The 12,758-nt window shown below is 37.6% G+C and overlaps 1 protein-coding gene across 1 annotated transcript in view; it reads left to right on the top strand.

The window, feature by feature from the left end:
• PCSK1 (proprotein convertase subtilisin/kexin type 1) overlaps positions 1-12,758 on the top strand; it is a 60,969-nt gene that overhangs the window by 4,094 nt on the left and 44,117 nt on the right. The window contains exons 2-4 of the mRNA XM_006885375.1: positions 2,009-2,113; positions 5,885-5,995; positions 10,666-10,812. Of these exons, the coding sequence (XP_006885437.1) occupies positions 2,009-2,113; positions 5,885-5,995; positions 10,666-10,812 (363 nt within the window). The remainder of the gene's footprint in view (positions 1-2,008; positions 2,114-5,884; positions 5,996-10,665; positions 10,813-12,758) is intronic.

Below are 12,758 nucleotides of genomic sequence, written 5' to 3'. Positions count from 1 at the left end.
TTTCTGGCTCTACGTATTTCTTGCTCTGTCTATAATAACCTAGCAACATCATTCAAGAAGCTCTTAGGGTCTGAGGACAAAGCTAATGAAATGAACAAAAGCAAAACCAGTGGAGAGAAGAGGCCGAGCTAAACATTAGTCATCTTTGGCTATTGGCTTCTCTCATTAGCCCCACCTTGAGCTTTAGCAAATTCATTTCCTGAGAGTCAATAAACTGAATTTAAGCATCTCTACTAAAATTTTCTCTAAACAGTGAGACTCACCAATTTAAAGAACACAGTTATTCCTAAATAGCTCGATGACAGTTATTTATTTGCATCTATTAGAGAAATGCAGGACATTTAGAAGGTGTGCTAGATTATAGTTAAGTACTACTCAAATAAAGGAACACTAGCTTAGGTTTTGATCTATTGTATATAGGATTACTATGTGACAGAGTGCATCTAACAACAATAATAGCTTAAATTAATAATGGAAATAGCTCTTAACGTGCCGAAGGTATTGGTAGTCTCTTAGAGACCTATGTATACTCTTATATGAAACATCTGTCCTAAATGCGGTATGCCTTTTCTTAAAAGCCTAGTCCTTAAAGATTAGGGGGAAATAAATGATCATTGCTACTAGCTAATAATTGTTAACTTTATAGATTCAACAGCTACTTTTAGAACAGCAGTAAATTGTTTTAGCTCAATGTGCCACTGATCATATGTAACACCCAAGGAGTTTTATTGCTTTTCATATCTATCTCACATTGTTGTTGCTAAGAGCTCTGGTGGCCTAGTGGCAAGGAGCTGTGTTGCCAACCTGAAAGCATGTGATTTGAATCCACCACCTACTTTGCAGAAGATGAGGAATTTCTTCCAGTGTGATTTACTTTCTCGAAAAAACCATCTATTGTACATAGGGTTTTCAAAAGCCTGTTATTTCAGAAGTAGAGGGCCAATCCTTCTTATTCTGTCTTAATTTGAGTGCTCAGCTGTAGAACTGTATCTGACAGAAAAGCACAGGACAAGTAGACCCTAGAGGAGATGGATTGCCATGATAACTGGGGGAATGATATTAGGTGTATTGGAGTCAGTGAGACTGGTTCAGGATAGGGCAGGGTTTAGAGCTATTGTACATAAGGTTGCTATGAGTCTCAGGTGATTTGATGGCATATGGCAATAATAACAATAACAACAACAAAACAACCCATCTTGGCAAATTTATCTTCACAAATTATATTTTGTTCTGGCTATTGTTTTCTGAGAGTGAATGGTTAAAGTTCACAAGTTACAGCTCTAAATTATAGTCTATATTTCTTAAAACAAAATAATAAAAATTTCCATTGCTCTTGAGTCTGAACTGATACTTAAGGAATTTTAGTGTTTTTCATATCTATATCTATCGTCTGACATACTTTGGACATGTTGTAAGGACAGACAGGTCCTTGGAGAGGGACATCATGCTTGGCAGGGTAGAGGGACAGCTCAGGAGGGGAAGACCCTCTATGAGGTGGATTGATTCAGTGACTTGGGTAATCAGAATGGGTGTATCAGAGGCAATGAGATTGGCACAGAATAGAGCGGGGTTTAGGGCTGTTGTACATAGGGTCGCTATGAGTCGCAAACGACTCGACGGCACATAACAACAAAACAACAATCTCTGATAAGATAAAATTTATTAAATTTCTATCTTTACAAAAATGCCTATATGCACACTACTGCTAAATAAAGGGCAATTGTAGTTTCTTTAAAAGATATAATATGGGGGGGAAAACCCACCAAAACACCTACACCTGTTTTTCAAATATATTGTGAACCCAAGGAGCAGTATCTTGAATGTAATTTCATTCAAAAATGACAAAATAGGGATAGCTTCTATCCTTGTCTTTCTCATAAAGAGAAAAGGTAACTTTATGCTAAGGAATGGACTTAATATAAGGCACCTATGTCTTTGTGTGTTTCAAATCAGCCCAAGCATACTTATTTAGGCAAATTGACATTAATTTTATTCTTTTATTTTATAGATTGGGTCTCTTCAAAATCACTACTTATTCAGACATAAAAACCATCCTCGAAGGTCTCGGAGGAGTGCCCTTCATATCACTAAGAGACTGTCTGATGATGATAGAGTAAGTGCTGTGCATGTGGTTTTTAGCCCAATTGACTTGCCTTATGGTTTTCAACAGGAGGAAAAACAATTTGTAAATGTGGGTTTTAAATAACTTTTTGTTCATAGCATCCCTTTCCATAGGATTATAATTGATCATAATTTTCATAGGATCATAATTGTCACAGAACAGTAACAAGATCAGATTGCATTAATTAAGTAAACTGAAGTGTGTGTGTGTGTGTGTGTGTGTGTGTGTGTGTAGAGAGAGAAAGAGAAAAACAGCAGAGAGAGGTAGATGATCCTCAATTTGTGACATCTGTCTCCTATGGAGAATCTGTTGGATTTGAACTGTGTACCTGTGAGTGGTAGTGCGGCTCCTTACTACTACACCATGAGAGCTCTCTGGATTTCTAAAGGTACTTATAATAAAAAGCAATCATAATAAAAACAAAAAGAGATAGCTTACATCACAACTTACTTATGACTAAATTGTAGTACCAGAACCCCATCATAAATCAGAGACTTCTAGTATATCTATATCTAAGTCTATATACTGGCTCTAAATCCATGACAAGAGCATGAAGAGGTATATTGATAATAGGCTGGCAGCATTAATAAAACTGTAGTTAGTCAATAATCTTATTATCTACCTATTATATGTTGTTGATAGTGATTACCTTCAAGTTGGGCACAACTCAGAGTGACCCTATAAACAAAAGGCTTGAAACCCCTCTACAACTATAGACATTTATCAAAGTTCATGGAGTTTCTGGAGGCATGTTGTTTAGGAAGTGGATGACACTCCTGCTAATAGCCAATGTAGGGATGTCATAGAAAAACATGAACATTGCTTTCAATAACTTTTCAGTGTAACTGACAAAAAGCCCCAATACCTCAAAATAAAAAATAATAACAGCAACAACAACCAAAAATTCCCCTCAACAAAACAAACCCAATACAGTGAAACCATTCTACTACTTTTACTTGGTTTGTTTATAGAAGGTACTAATATTTGTCTTAAAGGTCTAAGTCTCCGCATGCATGAAGTAAATGTTTCTATAATTACTGTACTCTTTAATGCAAAACACTTGATTCTTTCCTAACCTGACCTGTGTGTAGAAAGATTAATGAAGCAAAACCAGGAAATACTTAAAATGAGGAAGTAGATAAGTAAAGATAGGATATTTTGAATGCACATTTAATATACTTGCTGATTTTTGAGATCTATTTTACATATCAATAGAAAATACTGATTATATTGGGAGAATTACTGTTTGTATATAATATTGTCCTTCCTCAAGAACGTGGAAGATATTATATTAGTGAAAATGCTCCTACCTGGCCTCCTGTCTATATATATGTACTTTTCCCCCCAGTAACACAGAGAGAAGCATAGTAGCTAAGTTGGAAGGAGAATTTCCTATGGAAGAAAATAGCTTAAGTGACAGTAATAGAACTGTTAACAGTACTTGAAAGTCATGATGACTGTGAAATATGTTCTGGGTATTTTGTTCTTGTTGTTATACAGAACTAATGGAAAAAATATATTTTTAAAAAAGGGCAAATTGTGAAGGAAAGATTGGTTTGGTCACTAGAATAAGAGAAATAACCATGTGTAGGCAAACAATGTTATACCAGTACCATGGACAGCAGCACAGAGGACTTAGCCAAATAGTGATTAAAAGCAGAAGGTGTTGTACAAGTGGAATGGATCATAAAATTTACATGAATCAGTGAGACCTAGCCTCTTCCATCCAGTGGTGGATGGCTTACTGTATGAAGTTTCTGTTAAGCAGGAATTCCAACATTGTGACTAAATCTAGTAATTGGATGAGAGATTTTCTTGTAAAAAGAGAAAATAAAGGGAGAGATTTTCTTCTCTGTTTCACTGCATGCACAAGGACATGAGACTGACCTCTCTTCTCACCTCCATAAAACTGGACAGAATAAAGGAGCATGCTTGTTATTCTTATTAAAATTATTTCACTAAAATAAGCAGAGGTTCTAATTTTTTCTTTTATATGTCCTTGATAGTTAATTGATTTTGAAGGGAATTACAAAGCATAATGAAATGAAAAAGAGCCAAGATTTTCTTTTCTAATATAGCTTCCTACCAAAGGATTATATAATGCTAAGAGAAATTAACCAGAGAATTATTTTACTTTAGGAAATACCTTAGAATCCAGAGAACTTTTCAATAGAAGGCTGCACTACATAATCTTCAATATTCTTTTTTTCCTAAGAGGTTATTTACAATTAAGCACATGATACCTGTTATATACATAATAGAAATACAGCACCAATTTTCTCTGTTCTATTTGGTCTACTCTTCTGGAGATTAATATGGGCTTCTGAGTTAATGACATTAATCATAACACTGTTTCCTACAATTGTTGTTTATCTGATCAGGTGGCAGAGTGCCTCTTCTAATATTGCATTTCTTAAAAATTGCCCTTGGTTTCCTTTTTGTTGCTGTTTTATTGTGATGCATATAATTCTTTTAAATTAGCCCTCTAAAATTAAGTGATAGGCTATCTTTACATGTATGTTATTGAAATCTCCAAGTGTAAGTGACCCTTACCCCTGAAAATTAGTAATTGTTCCCTTGAAGCTGGCTTTCACAATACCAATTCAGACTGCAGGCTATGTATTCCAAGCATTGGAGTATTTTTAAGCCCAAACAATTAAGCCTGAAAATAAAGCTATTTTAAAAATAAATTATAGTGACTAATTTCTAGCTCCCAAGTCCCTCCCAATGTTTTTAATAGACTTGCAGTACATTTTCTAATTGAAAATCCAGGACAGTCTTAATGGATGATTTTAGTCTTCAATTGCAAGTGATTTTTCAATTTTTATTTTTGAATCTGACTCAGGAGTAATTTCACATTAACAATATTTCACTGTACACTATACTACCATCCTGGGTACAACAGAAGGTATGGTTTGGGTAGGAAGTGGTCGTGTTGCCCAGCAAAATAAAAGTATGCCATTACCTCATAGTGATTGTAACCACAAGGCAGTCTTTTACCCTCTCAGGGCCTCATGTATAATAGGATTATACCATAAATATGAGGAAGGTAATATTCGTATTGTCAGATCTTCCTGCATAATACATGAGGCTGAATTAATGCTAAGTGCGCATGGTCAGTAGTGCTCATTCATCACCCTGAATCTGTTTCTCATATTAAATACTCTTAAGCACGAGGCTTTGACGCACAGAGGAGTCCGTTTTGTATCTGCACCAGTATACTACCTTTCTGTGTAGCATTTGCAATTTCTGCTATTTCTGTGTAAAGAAAGAAAAATTAAGCTGTAAGAGCACCAAACAGCCATCTCTGGGATCCCTCAGCTTGTTGACTCATTCCATGAAAATTGACAAATTTTCAGCTATCAAGCCCTGGAACTTCAGTGTATAAAATGGGTATTATGGTCCATTTGCTGATGAAAGCAGGCTGGACTTTTACTTCCACTGTAACCACAGTGTAAATAATTTGAGGGAGTCATCACTCCCCTGACTGCTTCTCCTCCCCCTCTAGGTGCACTTTACGGTAATAGAGGAAATGTTCATCTCCCCAGTGGGCAATCCCTTTTTCTCACTATACTGCCAATTTAATCTTTAGTTAAAGGAAAACACTATGTAGCTGCTTGAGCTCTGATGGGGAGGGTACCTGAGATAGTTAAAGGAAAGGGTAGTTACACAGAAGTGACTATTTGAATGTTGGGTGTTTGGTTTGTTTTTTGTTTGTTTGTTTGTTTGTGTTATTTTTACTTTGCTGTAAAATCCTTGTAGGTATTATGGGCTGAGCAACAATATGAAAAAGAAAGAAGTAAGCGTACAGTTCTAAGAGATTCTGCATTCAATCTCTTCAATGATCCAATGTGGAACCAACAGTGGTACTTGGTAAGTACCTAAAGAACTAGGGTACTTTATATTGTTGCATTTTCATGATGGATTTTAAACTGAAAAGTCAGCAGAGGCTATATTTTGGGGGCTGATGGGACCTCTCATGATAATGATGCTGTTGTTATGTGCTGCGGAACTGACTATCACTCAGCAATCCTATGAACAATGGCTCTGAACTCTACCCCATCCTGTACCATCCTCACCAACTCTGACACACTTGAGCGCATGGTGACAGTCACTGTGTCAATCACTCTTAGTGAAGGTCTTCCTCTCTTACACTGACCCTCCAACCTTTCAAGCATGTCCTTATCCAAGGATTGGCCTCTCCTTGCAACATCTGTAACAGGAGTCTTCTGTTTCTTCTGATAGATGGTGTCTGAACTACAGATCTTTAGCTTTTATGATAGGAGGGTAATTGCATTTATCTTCATAAGCTTATCTGGGAATAAGTGGAAACGAGTGGTATCTTATGGCTGGCTGTTGTTACTGAGTGTCACCAAGTCAACTCTAACAGTAGCCCTCATACAGTACAGCTGAATAAAACACTGTCACACCCTGTGCCACTCCTATACTTCTAGCCATGCTGGAGCCCATTATTGCAGCTACTGTGTCAGTCCAGGTCATTGAAGGCCTTCCTCCTTTGGCTGATTCTCTGCTTTAATACGCAGACTGTCCTTCAGAGTCTGCCTCCTCCTGATACCATATCCAAATAATACTAGACACAATCTTGCCATTCTCACTTCTAAGATATTTTCTGGCTCTACTTCTTCCAGGATAGATTTGTGCATTCTTTTGGCAGCCAATGGTGTATTTCTTGTTCGTCGTCAACACCATAATGCAAAGATATAATTTCTTTAATCTTATTCATTGTCTGTTTTTCCCCATGCATCTGAGGTGACTCCATGGCTTAGTCCAAACACACCTTAATCCTCAAAGCAATAGTCTTACTTTTTAATATTTTTGAAGAGGTCTTATGTAGCAAATTTTCTCTATATAAAACATAATTTTATTTACTTGATTTCTTCAAGTAAAGGAAAATACTTGGTAATTTCATATTTTTTTCTGTTACCATGATGTTGCTTACTGATCCAGTAGTGTGGATTTTTATTTTCTTTATTTTGAAGTGCAGTTTACACTGAAGGCTAGTCTTTGACCTTTATCAGGAAATATTTCAGGTGTTTTTGGCTTTCGACAAGCAAAATTGTGTCATCTGTATGTCACAGCTTGTTAATGAATCTTCTTCATCCAATCTTGATGCCCTATTTTTCATTGAGTCAAATAAGTAAAAGAACTGCGTGCAAAATAGTAAAGAATAGCTTGAGACAGCAATGTATATTATATTGTAATTTGCAAAGACCTAGAGTTAGACAAGTATGAACATAATCCAAATTTCTGAAGTTGAAAGAGCTGAAGAAATTATCTGTCAAAAGGTTCTATGGACAAATCACAGGAAGCATAAAAAGAAGATGGAAAAATATACAGAATCACTGTACCAAAAGCATTGATCAACGTTCAACCATTTCAGGAGGTAGCATAAGATCAATAACCAATGATATTAATGGAAAAGTCAAAGCTGAACTTAAGGCATTATTGAAAAATAAGACTTTAGGAGCTGATGGAATACTAACTAGAATACTTCAACAAATGCTCAATCACCTATTCCAAGAAATTTTGAAGACAACTATCTGGTCAACTGACTGAAAATTTGTGTCTATTTCAAAAGTATATTCAACAGAATATGGCACTTATTAAACAATAGAATTAATACCACACACAAGTAAAATTTTACTGAGAAAGAATTGAAAACTACTGCAATAGTATATCAAAAGAGAACTGCCAGAAATTCAAGCCAGATACAGAAGAGGATGTGGAACAAAGGATATCCTTGCTGACATCAGACGGATCTTGACTGAAAGCAGATGATATAACAAACATACTTACCTGTGTTTCTTTTTTATTATTATTAGTATGTGGAGGTATTTGACTTTGTTTTGTTGGTGTTTTAGGTGTCATTGAGTTAAGTATAACCCATGGTAACCATATGAACAACAAATCTAAGCAGTGCACTGTCCTGTTCTGTCCTAACAACTTCTGACACGTTCAAGCCCACTGACGCAGTCACTATGTCAATCCTTCTCTTTCATTGACCTTTCTCCTCCCTTTCCAAGCCTCATGTCTCAGTCCAAGGAATAACTTCTCTTAGCAACATTCCCAAAATATGTGAGACAAAGCTTTACAATTTTTGCCCCCAACGAGCACTCTGTCTGCAGTTTCTCCAAGGCATATTTCTTTTAATAATCCAAGAGATATTCATTACCCTTCTCAAACACCACTGCTCAAGGCATCAGTTCTTCTTCTGCCATCTTTATTCATTGTCCAGCTCTCAGATGCTTAGCAAGTGACTGAAAAGACCGTGGCCTGATAAGGAGCAGCTTACTTCTCCAACTGACATTATTGCTTCTGAATAATTTGGAGCAGTCTCTGTCTACAGACTTTGCCAGTGCAATAAGTTTCCTGATCTCCTGACCACTGGTTCCAAAGGTGTTCATTGCAGATCAAAGTAAGATGAAGTCGTTGTTGACAGTTTTAGTCTTTTCTCCATCCATTATAATGGCATCTATCAGTCCAGTGGTGTGAATTTTTGTTTTCTTGACCTATACTGACAGCTGTATTCCTTGATCTTCTGCAGCAAATGCTTCAAGTCATCTGCATAATGCAAGTTATTATTGAGTCTTCCTCCAATCTTAATGCAACATTCTTCTTCAAGAGTCCAGCTTCTGGGGAGCTCTGGTGGCCTAGTGGCAAGAAGGTGCACTGCAATCCCAGAGGCGCACGGTTCGAATCCACCAGATGCTTTGCCGAGGAAGGAGGGGCAATCTCCTCCTGTACCAGTCAGATCTGATTTGACAGTACACACACACACACACACACTCAAATAAGCAACAGTGTCTCTCTGGAGACTAAGGTCCGCCTGATACAGGCTATGGTCTTTGCAATCGCTTGTTATGCATCAGAGAGTTGGATGGACAATGACTAGGGAGGACAGAAGGAGAGTTGATGCCTTTGAGCTGTGGTGCTGGAGAAGAGTATTGAATGTACCATGGACTGCCAGGAAAACAAACAGATTCATCTTGGAGAGGATTAAACCAAGCTACTTCTTGGAGGCAAGGATTCTGGGGCTTTGTCTGACATACTTTGGACATGTTGCCAGGAGGGACAGGTCCTTGGAGAGGGACATCATGCTTGGGAGGGTGGAGGGACAGATTCGGTGACTGGGGCAATCGGGATGGGTGTGTCAGAGGCAGTGCAGTTGGCGCAGGATAGAGCAGTGTTTAGGGCTGTTGTGCATAGGGTCGCTATGAGTCGGAAACGACTCGATGGCACATAACAACAACAACAACAACAAAAAGAGTCCAGCTTCTCAGCATACAATTTGAATAGGTATGGAGAGAAGATATAACCTTGATACACACCTTCCTTAATTTTAAGTCATATGCTTTCCCTTGCTCTCTCTGCACGCCAGACTCATGGTCTAGGTGTAGATTTTGCATGAGCACAATTAAGTGGATTCTCCTTCCTCTCCAATGTTAATTATAATTTGTTACGGTTACAGTCAAATACCTTTGTATTTCACTGAATTCTTTATGTCCTCATTGGACTGTGAGGACATAAAAAAAGTTGTGAAAAACATTTCAAAGAATTAGAATTCTTACCTTGATTATGTATAACCTGTACATAGACCAGGAGGCAGTTATTTGAACAGAACTAGGGGATGGTGTGGTTTAAAATCAGGAAAAGTACATGTCAGGGTTGTATCCTGTCACCATACTTAGTCAATCTGCATGGTGAGCATATAAGCCAAGAAACTGAAGTGTATGCTTTTCATTAGAAGTTTCAAAACAGTACAAGACTCCTGTCAAAATCATATTTGGTCATTGCTCATGAAAGTGCTTTAAAGCATCCACAGACTATTTGCATGGTTCCATATATCTATCCAGCTCTGAGTGAATTCTTACATGCTACAGGTGAAAATCTCTGAACCAAAGGAGGGGAAAATAGGAAAACAGGGGAAGTACATTTAGAAATATGTAGTCTCACAGACCATTTTACCTTTAACATGGGTACCAAATCCTTATTGATGTGACAGTGTTGGGTAGATTTTGTTTCTCCTGGCCTCCTAGTTATTGTTTTGTTTCACTGAAACTGCTATAGCAATAATATTTATTAATAAAAATGATTATTGTTGAGAATATGAAAAAACATCATTTTCCATGACAGTTTTTAAAAAATGGTAATACGGTTAGCTTAATGTGATGATTAGGATTTGAGGAGAGATAGAAACATAAGACATCAAATAAAACTTCAGTGAATGTAAGACGAGTATTGCTATTAAAAATGAAATTCAGCGACAAAGGTCTTTGAAGCAATACATTAAAAAATAAGGGAAATAGGATAATTCAAGTGCTTTTTCTATTGGAACAGTTGAGAAAAGTGCAGTGATGATTCACATGGCGTTACCTTCAATTTTGTTTCTTCATTTCACCTAATTAAGTTTTTCTAAAGTGATCCTGACAAAAAGAAATGAGTCTCTAGGTTACATCATACATTCTCATTTGGTTACAAGCAAATAATGATTTCACTAATGCTTCTTTGCTTTCCTTTACCAGCAAGATACAAGGATGACTGCAGCACTCCCCAAGCTGGACCTCCACGTGATACCTGTGTGGCAGAAAGGCATCACTGGCAAAGGAGTTGTTATCACTGTGCTCGATGATGGCTTGGAGTGGAATCACACGGACATCTATGCCAATTATGTGAGTCTGGGTCTTCCCCTGACTGTCACTTAGGGATCCCTCTACACAGACATATATTTGGGACTTTCTTTCCTTTAAATAGAAGGCTGTTAGACCCCCACCACACTGATAAAAAGACAGTGCTTCATCTCTTCCCCCACCTTCTGCCAGTTCATATAACTTTTTCTACGGGCATTTAAAAAGTTCACTGAAGCTAGAGATTGTACCAATATATATATTTGGGAAGTAGGGAGCATAAAAACTCTCTTTGAACCACTAAGTCTTGCAAACACTAAGGGATTATAATAAAACACAATGCCTGAGACAATTTTTTAAAGTGTTGCTTCTCACAAACCCTATGTATCAGTTTTCTAACATTGTAAAATTATATAAACATGCTTTCCTTCATGTAAACTCTAGATGTACACTTATTGTTATTAGGTGTCATCGATTTGAGTATGACTCATAGTGACTCTACGAATAAGAGATCTGAAGCCTGTTCTATCCTGCGCCATCCTTATACTTCTTGACATAAGAGCCCATTGCAGCAGTTACCGTGTTAATCCACCTGGTTGAGGGACTTCCTCTCCCTCGCTGACCCTCCACCCTTTGCAGGATCATGTCCTTCTCCTTGTAATAAATAGCACTTCTTAGCAACATGTCCACAGTATATGAGGTGAAGCCTCATCATTCTTGCCTCCAAAGAGCACTCTGGCTGCACCTTCTCCAAGACACATCTGTTCGTTCTCTTGGCCGTCCATGGGATACTCAGTGCTCTTCTCCAACACCAGAGCTCAAAGGCATTATGCAAAACTGAAAAAGGAAAAGTTTACTAGAAATGAGACAATAAATAAATAAGAACAATTTGTGGAGTTATTTGTGCAGTTCTCCATAACTTATCTTACCTCTTTAGATCAAGAGTGTGAACATTCCTTTCTTTAAGATTATCCTTTGTCTCTTACACTCTTTCTGCCCATCTAGCATTCACTGATGAGAATGAAGAGAAGGGGCAAAAGAGAGGGAAGAAAAAGATGAAAATGATTAGAACAGAATAGAAACCACCATTTACTAAAAGATGTGAGAATTTTTGAGAAATAGTAACTGTGACAGAATTCCTTTGTGAGAGATATTTAGATCTACTAGTAACCTGGATGGAAAGGTAGTAGAACTGGAGACTGACTTGGATTTCACATCTCTCTGCTCTTCCATCCTTCTCTAAGTTATATACTTATTCACTGTACATGGAAGGGTTGAAGGCAATCATTGTAAACCCAAGCCCAGCTCCCAATTACAATTTTGCACCAATACTAGCTTGTCTTTTAACTACTTTGAATTGAGTTTATCTAATTCCTCCCAACTCTAATATCCTATTCTGAAAATTTTATTATTTCATATATATGAATTGCATTGGGAAAGTCTGCTATCAAAGACCTCTCCAAAGAAGTACTGAAGAGCAACAGTGTCAGTCTGAAGACTAAAGTGCACCTGGTACTGGCCATGGTCTTTGCAATTACTTTCTATGCATCAGAAAGCTGGATAATGACTAGAGATGATAGAAGGAGAGCTGATGCCTTTGAGCTGTGGTGCTGAAGAAGAGTACTGAATATACCATGGACTGCTAGGAGAACAAATAAGTTCATCCTGGAGAGGGTAAAACCAGGCTGCTCCTTGGAGGCAAGAATTCTGATAATTCGTCTGACATACTTTGGATGTGTTGCAAGGTGGGATCAGTCTTTGGAGAGGGATGTCATGTTTGGGAGTGTGGAGGGACAGGGCAGGAGAGGAAGACCCTCTATGAGGTGGATTGATTCAGTGACTGGGGTAATAGGGATATGTGTGTCAGAGACAATAAGATTGGCTTAGGATAGAGCAAGGTTTAGGGCTGTTGTGCATAGGGTTGCTATGAGTTGTAGGCAACTTGATGGCACATAACAACAATGACAACCTATATGCAGAACAGATTATCC

The sequence above is a fragment of the Elephantulus edwardii genome, unplaced genomic scaffold (assembly GCF_000299155.1).
Source record: "Elephantulus edwardii isolate Elephantulus edwardi_28Jun2011 unplaced genomic scaffold, EleEdw1.0 scaffold00043, whole genome shotgun sequence".
In the NCBI taxonomy this organism is placed as follows: domain Eukaryota; kingdom Metazoa; phylum Chordata; class Mammalia; order Macroscelidea; family Macroscelididae; genus Elephantulus; species Elephantulus edwardii.
The sequence above is the reverse complement of the archived record's forward strand: the minus strand, read 5'-3'. Positions and strand labels throughout refer to the sequence as shown.